Source organism: Solea senegalensis, linkage group LG18 (assembly GCF_019176455.1).
Source record: "Solea senegalensis isolate Sse05_10M linkage group LG18, IFAPA_SoseM_1, whole genome shotgun sequence".
NCBI lineage: Eukaryota > Metazoa > Chordata > Actinopteri > Pleuronectiformes > Soleidae > Solea > Solea senegalensis.
The window spans coordinates 8,582,803-8,595,349 of record NC_058041.1 but is presented as its reverse complement, the minus strand read 5'-3'; the positions used below and the strand labels follow the sequence as shown (position 1 = coordinate 8,595,349).

Here is a 12,547-nt window from a genome sequence, read left to right as displayed (position 1 = left end):
AGACAAATGAGGTAGGATCCCGCTGAAGCTCTTCATCCAGGCGGCATTAGGTGAAATGTCTGGGATTTTAACTTTGTGCATGAAAAACATGTACAGCAAAAAAAACACAAATGTTTTCAACAGACACACACACACACACACACTCAAACTCCCACATTAGCCATTAGAAAGTCTGTGTCTCCTGACACTAAGATCACCTGTCGCCACACTCCCTGGACCCTTCACACAAAAACGCACTGATCATTTTAATCTGCTTTTCCTCCTCCCATAATTTCCCTCCCTTTGCCCCGCCTTGATGCCAGGGCTGCCCCCCTTCTCCTCCCTCTACTCCACTTCCCATCCTCCTCTGCTCTCCTCCTCCTCCACATATCATCTTCCTCCTCCTCTTCTTTTTCTCCTTCTCAAAGCCTGTTCAGCCACCATGAGTCATCCTCACCTGGTGAATAATTAAAACGTCTGAGGCTCTTGCTTCGTCTGGCCATGGAGGGTTGGTAGTAGAGGAGGAGGAGGAGGAGGGAGTGATACCTTGCTCAACTTTGCCTTAGGGGGAGTGTTATGGGCAGGATTACGAGCAACTGCCATCCATCCGTCCTTCACACACACAAATCTGCTTCCACCATGCTGGAAACAACTCCCTCGGCCCCCGTTCACAACATGGCTGCCATGTTTTCCTGAAATACCTGACACAGTGGAGCAGTGGTTGCTGCACGACTTGACGCGCAGGAGGTGTAATCATTTCTGTAATTTGGAGGATGGTGCCCGATAGGCCAAGGCTGTGTTTAGTAATTCCAACAGGATGGACGGAGCTTTCCAGGCGTGTTTGGCATCCAGTCACCCGCAAGATAATTGAGTTAGTGGCACTTAAAACAGAGAGGCTTTGGGTATTAAGCCTCTTACTTCCATGGTCTTATGGTGTTTTAATGAATGGCAGGGATAGGTAGTTTTTGCATTTCCCGTCACCAGAGTTGCATCAGGTGAATGCTTTCACAGCATGACACAAATCCACAGGAATATTACATCAGTTGGTGAATAAGAGACACGATAGAAAGTCCCTCTCTGATTGTTTTTTTATGTATGTGTGCTTGTTGATTTAGCACTAAAATAATCTGACAGGGGAATATGGATGAAATGTCCTTTATTACATCGGGCTGCAGCTGGCACAGAGCTCAGTGCAGCAGATTGCAGAATGCTGGCTTTGTGCTCAATGTGAACAGAGAACACCCACTTTCAGGTGTATCAGCGACTTTTTGCTGATTGAAAGTAAGCGTTGTGTTATATTTTCCTGAGCATCATCATCACGTTTCTTTTCATTCTGAGATTATAATTAGCATTTCTGGATAGGAAGCATGCTTGCAGCAGCACTTTGTGGGTGATGTGTGGGAAAAGAAAACATTAAAAGCAATACCAGCTCATTATGTTCAGTTACCGTGCTCTAAATCAGCACACTGGAGTCATTTACCGCAGACATGCAGCTCTAATGCAACACTCAGTCCCTCCCTGCCCCCTGTTATATTTTGCTGTGCTGTACCTGAGGACAGTGGAGGAAATTCTGCCGACACATAGGAATTCAGCACGTTCACACCATCATATCATACATAGAGCACTGACTCACACAGTGGGCTTATTCCTAGTATGCTGCAGAGTGTGAAATGAGCTACAGCACCAGTGATAATCTGACCAGCAGCTTTTACTTACTGCAGACTGCATAGAATCAGATTACATTTAAACTGGGTGAAGAAACCAAAAGGACAGCGATGACTTGCGTTGGTCTTGTTTTGTTTGAGGACTTTTGTAATCAGTCCAAATTTGTCTCCGACTCAGGTGGAGTACTTCATGTAATCAACTTAAAGCTGCGGTGCGTCACATTTAGGTGATTTGTGTTGTTGTGTCGATGTTATTATTCTGCCTTTGTTTGGTCTTTGTGAACAGAAACTATGTACAATTCATCTGAAAATGGGCTCTGCCAAGCAATACTATCAGACCTGACTGAGGGAGTGTTTGTGTGTATACAGCAGCAGAGCAGAGGTGTTTTTTTCTAGCAGTAGAATTAAGTTCTGATGTGTTTTATAGGAACTTCAAAACAGCAAAAGATCAAAACACCATTATACTAAGAAATACAGAGTCATGTGGAGCTGATGGGCTTGATCAGCATTGTGTGAAGTCATTTGACAATTGCATGTTGAATATTACTGTAAATGTTCTACATACCAAGTGTGAATTGCTTTTGCTGCTGGATTCATTTCATGATGTTGCCGTTGCAGTGGAACAAATCAGATTCTCCCCGAAAGTGCAAACATTACCCAACCTATGCCACACATGCTGTATGCAGAGGAATACAATCCATGTAAACAAAAGGATTTCTATTAGTAACCGACACACCCAGCCTGGTAGTTCCAGATATTACTGACCTCACAATCCACAATGTGCTGATGCCACTGCTGCGTCGTCCTTTATTTTCATTGAGCTACACCTTGCCGTGTGCTGTGACACACTGCACACTGCTGCCAGTTTCCATCCCTGTGCTCACTGCCTTTTCTTCCTTCCTTCCTTCTCTTCTTGCTCCGTTTCTGCTTTCATCCTCTCTTTCCTTTCCCTCTGTCTTCTTTTGCTTGCCGTTTGTCTCAGCTTCTGCAAATAACACCCATGCCTGGCAATCCCAGTCACGTAAGTTACTTTGACTTTCATCTGTTGCATCAGTTCCACGCAGTTGCCCTGCTTGCTGGATAGCACTTTACAAGTCACAGCCGTCTGTTCACCTTTACAGCCAAGTGTTTGTGGGGTTTTATTTTTATTTTTATTTTTTATGTGCAATTCACATACGAATTCTGGCATAATTTCCGTAAACATCACCTAAAGAAATGACAAACCAGACACTCAGAGGCAGCAGACTAAATTTTACACTAACTCTATCATACAGCTTCAGAAGTTCACACCACGCTCATTTTACCCTCATTAGTCTTTAATGTTCAATATGTTCTGCTGAAAAGATGCCCAAACCTCTGGAAGACTTAATTTTAATGACTCCCCCTGGTGGCTAAAATCAACAGACATCAGTAGATAAATTAGTTGCTGTCTATTTTTCTTTTTTAGCAGTGCAAAACAGAGACATTTTGCTGTAGAATATATGAAATAAATCAACGTGGAGAGAGATTTAAAGTTAACAACGTGAAACATATTTACCAGAAGACTTTGAATTTAATTTTGGATTTTCACCAACACATCCTACTTAATCCTTAGCTTACAGGTACAGTTTACTTTTAAATGTACTTGGTTATATGCTTTTGTTTTTGCTTTCAATAAATGTGGTTAGATTAGACTGAGATATTTTTAAACCTAAAATCAACATAATTGAACTTATTTTGCTGTATGTTAATGTGATAGAGATCAAAATCACTACTGACTTATCCAGTATCTTTTTTTTTTTTTAAACTGCAAATATTAATTATGTGTGAGAAAAGGAATTAAGTTGTTGATATTCATGCATCGATGTGTGGGTGTTAACACATTTTCATAAACAGCATTTTATATACGTTACCTCATCTTGTCTGAGTTTCCATGGGGAGACTAACTGCACAATATTCATATTAATTATTAAATAAAAGGTACATACATGTGGCTTAAAGCTGTAAAGCTAACGACCAGTTTTTCTATTCCCTTGAACCTGCAGTGCGTTTTGCTCCTTATCGGCCTCAAGACATTGCCCTCAAACCTCTGCTGTTCGAGGTGCCCAGCATCACCATGGACTCTGTCTTCACGGGCCGCGAGTGGCTCTTCCAGGAGATCGACGCCCACCTCAACAGCCCCAACGTCAGCACCAACCGCGGCGTGGTAGTGGTCGGCAACATCGGCTTCGGCAAGACGGCGATCATCTCGCGCCTGGTGGCTCTCAGCTGCCACGGCACACGCATGAGACAGATCGCCTCCGACAGCCCACAGGCCTCGCCCAAACGTAGGCAACCGTCCTTGTTACATATGTAGTTGTGTTCAAGAAGGCTGAACATAGACGTGGATTATGTCCCGTTAAGTTGGACATCATCGTTTGTGTATTTAGAAGGAATGTCTTCTTGTGTCCAGATGGTGAGGGGCTCCCTCTCACCCAGCCCCAGCCCACGCATGGCACCCTGGGAGGAGGCAGCTGTCCAGGGACCCCCGAGATGAGGCGACGTCAGGAAGAATCCATGAGGAGGCTGGCGTCTCAGGTACCATCTTTTATATACTTTACACATAGACACACTCGCATGTAAAAGTCTAAATTTACAGACAAAACAGCCATTAGATTTCCAAAATAATGTAAGTAGAACATTTGTCTCTAAGCACTAGTTCTTCTCCTCCCATTTACAAATGTGAATTATTCAAAAGTTGCAGCCATATATTCCAAAAATAGGGGCGCTTCTGGTGATTTTTAATATGAAATTTCTCACACTGATTTGATTACCGTGTTTTACGAGGAACATAAGTGCACAATCCCAAACCACTTGCCTCCCCACACTTCCATTTGAGGAAATGAAATATATATGTTCCAATTTTATTGCAATACTAAATGGGTGATTCAGTGTGAAATTTCCAAGCCTTGCAAGATAATATAAGTTGGCATTTCCTTTCTGATTTCTTTTGTCGGTTATTGACTATATTGTGGGTTGAACAACCAATATCACTCCCTTTTGAAAATGCCTCTCCATGGTACGAGCACAAGCATGACTCAAGTTCTGTCAGGAACAACATCACAGTTTTCAAAAGAAATCCAATATTTTTCACCACATGCAAGCTATCATTGTCTCCCACAGATTTTTTTTTACGTGGTAGCTCAACCTAATATTTTCATGCAGCTGAAATTGTGCTGAATATTGGTATTTTCTCCATTATGTGTGAAACTTGCTTGCTCCTTTGCCCACTCTCCTTTCTGTCTACTGTTGCACCGCAGCCCCTCTCCCCTGCAGCTTAGCCATCTGCATTCCCACTCCCAGCCTGATGTATTATGCAGATGTGTTTAAAAAAGAAAAAACAACTTTGCCAGGGAGCCTTATGAAATATTTATACTTGCAGAAAGCCATTTCCCAGCCAAGCTATTAGATCTTGTTAACTCTGTGCATTAATAATTGAGCTCACTACCTTTTTCACTGCTTTTGTTTTAAAGCCCTTTATTCCATAGTGACCAAAAATTAGCATTTCATTTTGATTAGTCTGTCTCCCCCCACCACCCATTTTTTCTCACTGCCCTCTGATCGCTGTCACTGCCTCTGAAAAATCTTTGTGATCTCTCAGTCACTGGGAGCGTTTGGTCTCACCTGCTGCCATTGTTTTGTCGGCTAACCTCTCACATGATCCATTTGCCCTCTGCTATTCACTTATGTTGCTCCATGTACTTTCTAAGATGATTTTCCATTCATTTACTGAATCATTCATTTTAACACGTTTCAAGTACAGTACATAGCTGTGAAATGACACAGTTTAACACTTGACTCCTTCGTGCCACACTCATCTCACACATGAGCATGCATGAGCTAACCTCGAACCTCTCTTGGCAGCCGGAAGCCATGAATTATTAATGGCTAAAACCGTACAGCGAAACAAGAGGTATTATGTTTCATTATACTGCAATCATCCACCATGAAGCTGACTCAATCCCAAATGAGTTGTAGAAAACGGCTTTGAAGCAGCAGAGCCCTGGTAAAAAAAAAAGAATAATGTTGTTTTAAAACTGTGTCACCTGACTCCACCACTCCTTGACACTGATCTTGAATCAGTTTACGCTTAGTCATGGTTAGGGTTACCAGGAGGGAATGGAAACTTTACATTTTCTGTAACTGACATGGCTTTAACCTTCTCCATAACTCTCTGTCGCCCCCAGGTGGTGGCGTATCACTACTGCCAGGCCGACAACGCCTACACCTGCTTGGTGCCAGAGTTTGTGCACAATGTGGCCGCTCTGCTGTGCCGCTCGCCACACCTCGTCGCGTACAGAGAGCAGCTGCTGAGGGAGCCACACCTGCAGAGCATCCTGAGTCTGCGCTCCTGCGTGCAGGACCCACTGGCCTCCTTCAGGAGGGGAGTCTTAGAGCCACTGGATGCACTTTACAAAGGTTAGATACCTGCTCAGGTTCACTCAAATACAGGACAATGCATCTAACTGATAATTTCCTCCATGTTTTGGTGTTTCTCTTGACAACCACAGGATTATTTCAGGGTCATTGCATATAATAAAGCAATTTTCACAGGCCAGTTTTCCACTCTGCAAATACTTCAAGTACATGTGTTTGTGTATGTGTGTGCATGTGTGTTTACCGTGTGTGCTCAAGCAGTGTGAAATCTTCTTCTCCTCACACTGCCATGGCTCAGTGAGTTAGATTTCCGGCTCTGCATTCATTTTGGGACTCGAGTGTGTAACTATGGTCCCCCACTGGCTCACAGCAGCTGGAATGTTACGTGAGTGGAGTGTAGTTAGACTTTCTCTCTCTGACTGTTCAGACCCGGAGGAGGACAGGTCCACAGTGAACATGACACACTGATGTCATTTATCCATAAATCGGTGATCAGTGAATAATGAACTTGTCAGTAACCTAATGTTCATGTCATTTGATTAAATTATCAATTAGATTGTAATCTTAAAGAAAGAAGGAAAACATATGTAATAACTCGGCCAGGAGAAAGAAACAGAGATGGGAACAAAATCTTGACTGATTCATTTTTGAAAATATATTTAAATCTGAAATAAATCTTAATTCTTAATGCTCTTTTTCATGACACTCCATCATTTATTGCCTAAACTTCTGTCTGTTCTTAAAGCTGTTTTCATGTCGTTTTCTCAGAGAGGAAGATCAGCTCGGACGAGGATCTCATCATCCTCATTGACGGACTGAACGAGGCAGAGTTCCACAAGCCAGACTACGGAGACACCATTGTGTCCTTCCTCTCCAAAACCATCAATAAGTTCCCTCACTGGCTCAAACTGGTGGTCACAGTGAGAACCACATTACAGGTACAGGATGGATTAGAGGTTAGGATTATAGGAGAGAGATTGGAGACTGTAGTGATAACGTATGAATGCAGTGGTGAAGATAAGGTGTTTTCATCTGATTTTGGGGTGTGTTTTGCTTTATCCTTCAGTACATCACTTATGTACAGCATGTTGTTGGACTGACTCACGTTATCGTCAAGATGTCTACATCAATATATCCCCAAAAAAAGAAGTGCCTGACTGAAATGTTTGTGACTCTTCAGGAGATCACCAATGCACTGCCATTCCACCGCATCTCCCTGGACAGCCTTGAGGAAAACGATGCCATAGACCAGGACCTGCAGGGCTACATCCTGCACCGCATCCACAGCAGCCCAGAGATCCAGAACAACATCTCGCTCAACGGCAAGATGGACAACACCACCTTCGGCAAGCTCAGCGCCCACCTCAAGGCCCTGAGTCAGGGCTCCTATCTGTACCTCAAACTCACCTTCGACCTCATCGAGAAGGGCTACCTTGTCCTCAAAAGCTCCAGCTATAAGGTTTGTCTTTGCTGCTGAGTTTGGCTTAAACTTATCCAGTTTAACATTGTTACAAATGTTTTTTTTCCCCTGATCATTGTGAATGTAAATAATGATGGTCTGGCAGGTCTGCACGTAAACACTTGTACATTTATTGGAGTGATAACCACCATAAATAACATAAATCATCCTTGTAAAAAGTTGATTTGACATTTACACGGAGTGTACGTGGTTCATCATGACCTTGTTGTTTAGGCCTCTATGAAGTTTATAGGTCTTATAGGCATCAATAGGTCTTTGCAAAGGAGACCTGCTAATAGCTAAAGCAGCACATTTTAATGGTGCCAAATAGCTAAAAATCTAAAGGTGAAAAACGGCACAACTTGTTGCCCACAGTAGAACTTAACTGGATTCATATGGAGAAGAGATCGAGGTGATATCGTCTGATACAAACTATAATCTTATTGCTCATAGTTTGCTCAGGCAATATGGGAGTCATAAAATCTCTGTTTTTGATTCAGATTCAAACACCTTTTTGATAAATAAGGCTGTTGAATTGCATTAGTATGTATTTCACTATATAAAAAAAGTGTATTTTGCAGCCCGAGATTCATTTCATTTCATGTATTCAGGAGTGCTTCCAGGCTCCATAAAAGAATGACAACTAATAAATTCACTTTCTCTTCTCCTGAGGAAAAACCATGTGGAATCGTTGAAGACGTGCTTCACAGACACAGTGCATTATTTATGCTCTGTTGCGGTGATCCTGATGAAATCAGCATTGTGACTCAGGTTGTCTTGGTCTTCCCACAGGTGGTTCCAGTCAACCTCGCGGAGGTTTACCTGCTACAGTGCAACATGCGCTTCCCCACGCAGTCGTCGTTCGAGCGGGCGCTGCCTCTGCTCAACGTGGCCGTGGCCTCGCTTCATCCGCTGACTGATGAGCAGATATATCAGGCCATCAACTCTGGTTCACTTGAGGTTTGTAACAGTAAATGAATGATCTACATTTTATGTTTACATTTCCCTTGCTCGTTTTAACTTTTCAGCAGCTCTGTTTTAAAGTTCTGTATCATGCCGGTGTCTTAACAGAGGTAATGATGTTTGAGGCTCTTTAACCCTTAGAACTCGTCCTTAGAGTGTTAAGGCTGCTTTTTCCTTTACTATTTTAAAACGTAGAGGCTATAAGAATGTGCAATATAGTGTCTTATATTGTTGTTGTTTTTTCAGCACAACCTGTATAGACAATCTGATTAAATAATTCACAGTTGACATAAAAATAAGAGAAAAATTGTCAGTTTTGTGCACAATTATCGCAAATGTCCATATAAGGAGTTATTACCAACGGTGCATGAGCACTAAGGGTTAAAGGAATTAATGTAATATAAAAAGACTTTGGTAAATTTAAAGGTTATTGCTTTAAATTAAGGGTTTTTAAAGTCTGTTGAAGTCAATCAGGTAGATTTCTTGTTTCCATGACAAAAAAGCATAGCTAATATTAGCATGTTCCAACGCTCTCTTGACTTAAACACTCAAGGTTCTCATTCCCCCACGTCATCATGTCCTCTGGAGTGTAGATAGCAGGCAAAGTCAAGCAACTCTATTTGCCTACTCATCTACACTTCAGAGGACTGTGTCAGTATGTTCGGAAGTGATAAAAGTGTTTCATTGAGACAACGCCTGTGGCTGCAGGGCACGCTGGACTGGGAGGATTTCCAGCAACGTGTAGACAACCTGTCAGTCTTCCTGGTGAAGAGGAGGGATGGCACCAGGATGTTTGTCCACCCCTCCTTCAGGGAGTGGCTCATCTGGAGAGAAGAAGGAGAGAAGACAAAGTTTCTCTGTGATCCCAGGTAAGGACAGGCAGGATTAATATGTTTTCTCTGTGATGATAGAAGTGTTCGTATGTGGGGGATAAAGACTGATAAAGCTGAATTAGGGTCATAAGAAAACAGCATTTTGCTTCTAAAGTTTCTGTAAACAATACACTGTGGTGAGAGAGAGCAGAGAGAGGCCATGAAAAGTGAAAGAACTGAACATTATTAAAGGATTCTCCCCTTCAGCATTTAGTTTTCCTAATTTCTGTCCGTGCGTCCGTTCATCTGTCTGTAGTCATTTTGTTTCCAAACAAAGTGGGCAGTGACGTGGTAGCTTGTGATATTTTGAGTATTGTGGGGGAAATACTTTGACGTCAGGTAACTATGATAGCACCCAATGATCACAATCTGTCTCCTGATGACTCTTATCTTGAAGGTTGTTCAGTTTATGTTAATTCTGTATGTATTCTGTCTCAGCTGATTTAAAAAAGTTTTTTGATTCTGATTAATAACACAAATGACTTTGACTTTTACCTAATCATAGTTCTTAATTACTGTTGATTAGTTGTACCAGAAGATGGGATGATTAATGGATCTACAGGCTGTTAGTAGTTCACTCTGTAACATGCAGAGATTTTCTTATGAGGAAACAATCTAACTGTGCAGTTAATCAGTCATGTATAAATACAATTTTCTCTGTTAGTCGCAGCTACGTTGTGTTGATCTGGAAGAGGAATTAACATGATTTCTTGTGTCATGAATTGATTCAGTTAAAAGCGATGCAGCATCATGACCTCATGTCTCAAGTGCTGAAAGATTCTGTGCCTGTCGTCTCTGCAGGAGCGGTCACACCCTACTGGCCTTCTGGTTTTCTCGGCAGGAGAACAAGCTGAATAGACAGCAGACTATTGAACTGGGCCATCACATCCTCAAAGCACATATCTTTAAGGTATCATCACACACTAGATGAGGCAAATTCCTCCTTTGAGGCAATACCTCGTTCGTTCATGCTATATGTGTCTCCGCCTACATCTGCAGTGTAAAATACTCTCTCACACATGCAGAGGTCCTTTGGCACTGAATGTTTATCTCTCTGTTCAAGGGTCTCAGCAAGAAAGTTGGGGTTTCCTCATCCATCTTGCAAGGTCTGTGGGTCTCATACAGCACAGAGGGCCTTTCAGCTGCACTTTCTTCACTCCGAAACCTCTACACTCCCAACATCAAGGTACAGGCTCCAGCATGGCAGAGGGGGGTCATACTTGAAGAATATTTCAGTAGCACTGGAAATGTCCTTCACAGGAGGCTACCGCTCTCTGGACTTAGACAGAATTTCAATATAGACTTTTTAATTATTTATTATTATGTGTATGTGTCCAGGTGAGTCGATTACTGATGATGGGCGGTGCCAATGTGAACTACCGAACAGAGGTGCTGAACAATGCCCCCGTCCTATGTGTCCACTCACACCTGGGCTACATGGACATGGTGGCTCTGCTGCTTGAGTTCGGCGCCTCCGTCGACGCCCCGTCTGAAAGCGGCCTCACGCCGCTGGGCTACGCTGCCGCCGGGGGACACATGGCCATCGTCACTGCGCTTTGCCGCAGGAGAGCAAAGGTATGGAATCGGACGGATTCTTTCCAGCCGTCCAGCTTCCTGTGCTCATTCCCCGTCTCTAATGAAATCCACGTCCTGTAAACAGGTAGACCACCTGGATAAGAATGGCCAGTGCGCTTTGGTCCATGCGGCACTGAGGGGCCATATGGAAGTGGTGAAGTTCCTGATCCAGTGTGACTGGTGCATGGCACCACAGGAGCAACAGCAGTCACCACAGACACAACAACAGGCGGCTTTCACCAAGAGCCACGCAGTCCAGCAGGCTCTCATCGCTGCAGCCAGTATGGGATACACAGAGGTATACAATGACTTTTATTGTCCTCATGTCTCACTACTACTGCTGCTACGGCCAAGTTTAACCCTTAATAAATTAAAATAGGCAGAATTGCAGTAAAATAAGTACATTTACTTAATTATTTCTCAGTTGAGTTCAGCATAGTCATTTCTAAGATTAAAGAACAGCTGCCAAATATTAGTCTGATCTGTTTTAAGTGCAGCAATGGTTACTTCTTCTTCCGTGTCTTTGCTGGCACCTTTGCAGTATTTTGCATTTTACCACCACAAATGAGGACCCTACAAAGCTATTAGAGGTTAATTAAAAGAAACTCCTTGAACTTTTAGCTATAGAGTGCTAGTGTGAGGAGATTTGATAATGATCCCACGGTGTGAGAGTCATTGTGTTTGCTAATGTTGATTGAGGTTCTTCTAAAATAAAGCTGTTTTAATTAGATTAAATTCTAATATTTATTTGTGATCCTCTGTTGGTTAATCTTTGTCACATTGAATCTTTTTTTCCCCTATCAGATCGTGTCCTACCTGCTGGACCTGCCTGAGAAAGATGAAGAGGAGGTAGAGAGGGCTCAAATCAATAACTTTGACACCCTGTGGGGGGAGACAGGTAGGAACACCTGCTACAGCCAGACAATACTGGAAATCAATACTGACAGATGACTTGTTTACGCCTAATGGTTTGTGTAGTTGTGGAATTGTTGGGTAAATGTACTGTAAGAGACATTTTTAAGCCTGTCTATGAAGTGTTTTGTGGTAAGGTTCCTCTGTGTGGCACTACGAGGCAGAGCGCTGCAGTGCGGTTGTGTGAGATTGTTCTTGTGTGTGTGTGTGTGTGTGTGTGTGTCTACTGCTTGTGCTGTTTGCTGCGTCAGATGCTGATGGCAGTGCGGTGGTGTCATTGGAGCAGAGACAGGGTTGGGCTCGCACACAGGGGAGGGGCAGGGGAGAGGAAGAGAGGGATGGATGACTGTGCTCTGGGGTGCTTAGAAATGACTCGTCTGATTGCACTGTGGCAGGGTGTTGAGAAACATAATGTATTGTTTTAACCTCAAGCCATGAAACCTCATTGCGAGCATTATTCCTGGGGTATTAGAAAGACTGCTTCTCATTGTCATTTCGAGAGGGGGGACTCATTCTGTTGTTTGTGTATGCTCTTAGAAAATCTCAAGTTTCTCTTCTCTTCTCGCCCCCTGTAGAGTATAACTTTATTCAAACCAAATAATAATACTAATCAAATAATTCATATTCTTATAATGCACTGTAAAACAAAAAAAGACAACAGTGATGAGGGGGGTTGATCATAGTGTTGAACAACCTGCATCTGCAGCTCTGATTTTCTTTGCAGAGCT

At 42.8% G+C, this 12,547-nt stretch overlaps 1 protein-coding gene across 11 annotated transcripts in view; it reads left to right on the top strand.

Annotated features, from left to right (window-relative positions):
• Window positions 1-12,547, top strand: part of tanc2b (tetratricopeptide repeat, ankyrin repeat and coiled-coil containing 2b) — a 117,944-nt gene that overhangs the window by 95,120 nt on the left and 10,277 nt on the right. For 9 of the 11 annotated variants that reach the window (XM_044014162.1, XM_044014163.1, XM_044014158.1 and 6 more), the window contains 13 exons: window positions 2,626-2,664; window positions 3,668-3,949; window positions 4,075-4,199; window positions 5,849-6,080; window positions 6,807-6,976; window positions 7,219-7,497; window positions 8,290-8,457; window positions 9,169-9,329; window positions 10,134-10,242; window positions 10,396-10,518; window positions 10,671-10,907; window positions 10,993-11,205; window positions 11,712-11,805. In XM_044014162.1, the coding sequence (XP_043870097.1) occupies window positions 2,626-2,664; window positions 3,668-3,949; window positions 4,075-4,199; window positions 5,849-6,080; window positions 6,807-6,976; window positions 7,219-7,497; window positions 8,290-8,457; window positions 9,169-9,329; window positions 10,134-10,242; window positions 10,396-10,518; window positions 10,671-10,907; window positions 10,993-11,205; window positions 11,712-11,805 (2,232 nt within the window). The remainder of the gene's footprint in view (window positions 1-2,625; window positions 2,665-3,667; window positions 3,950-4,074; window positions 4,200-5,848; window positions 6,081-6,806; window positions 6,977-7,218; window positions 7,498-8,289; window positions 8,458-9,168; window positions 9,330-10,133; window positions 10,243-10,395; window positions 10,519-10,670; window positions 10,908-10,992; window positions 11,206-11,711; window positions 11,806-12,547) is intronic. The other 2 variants (XM_044014160.1, XM_044014159.1) reach the window with 1 other exon arrangement.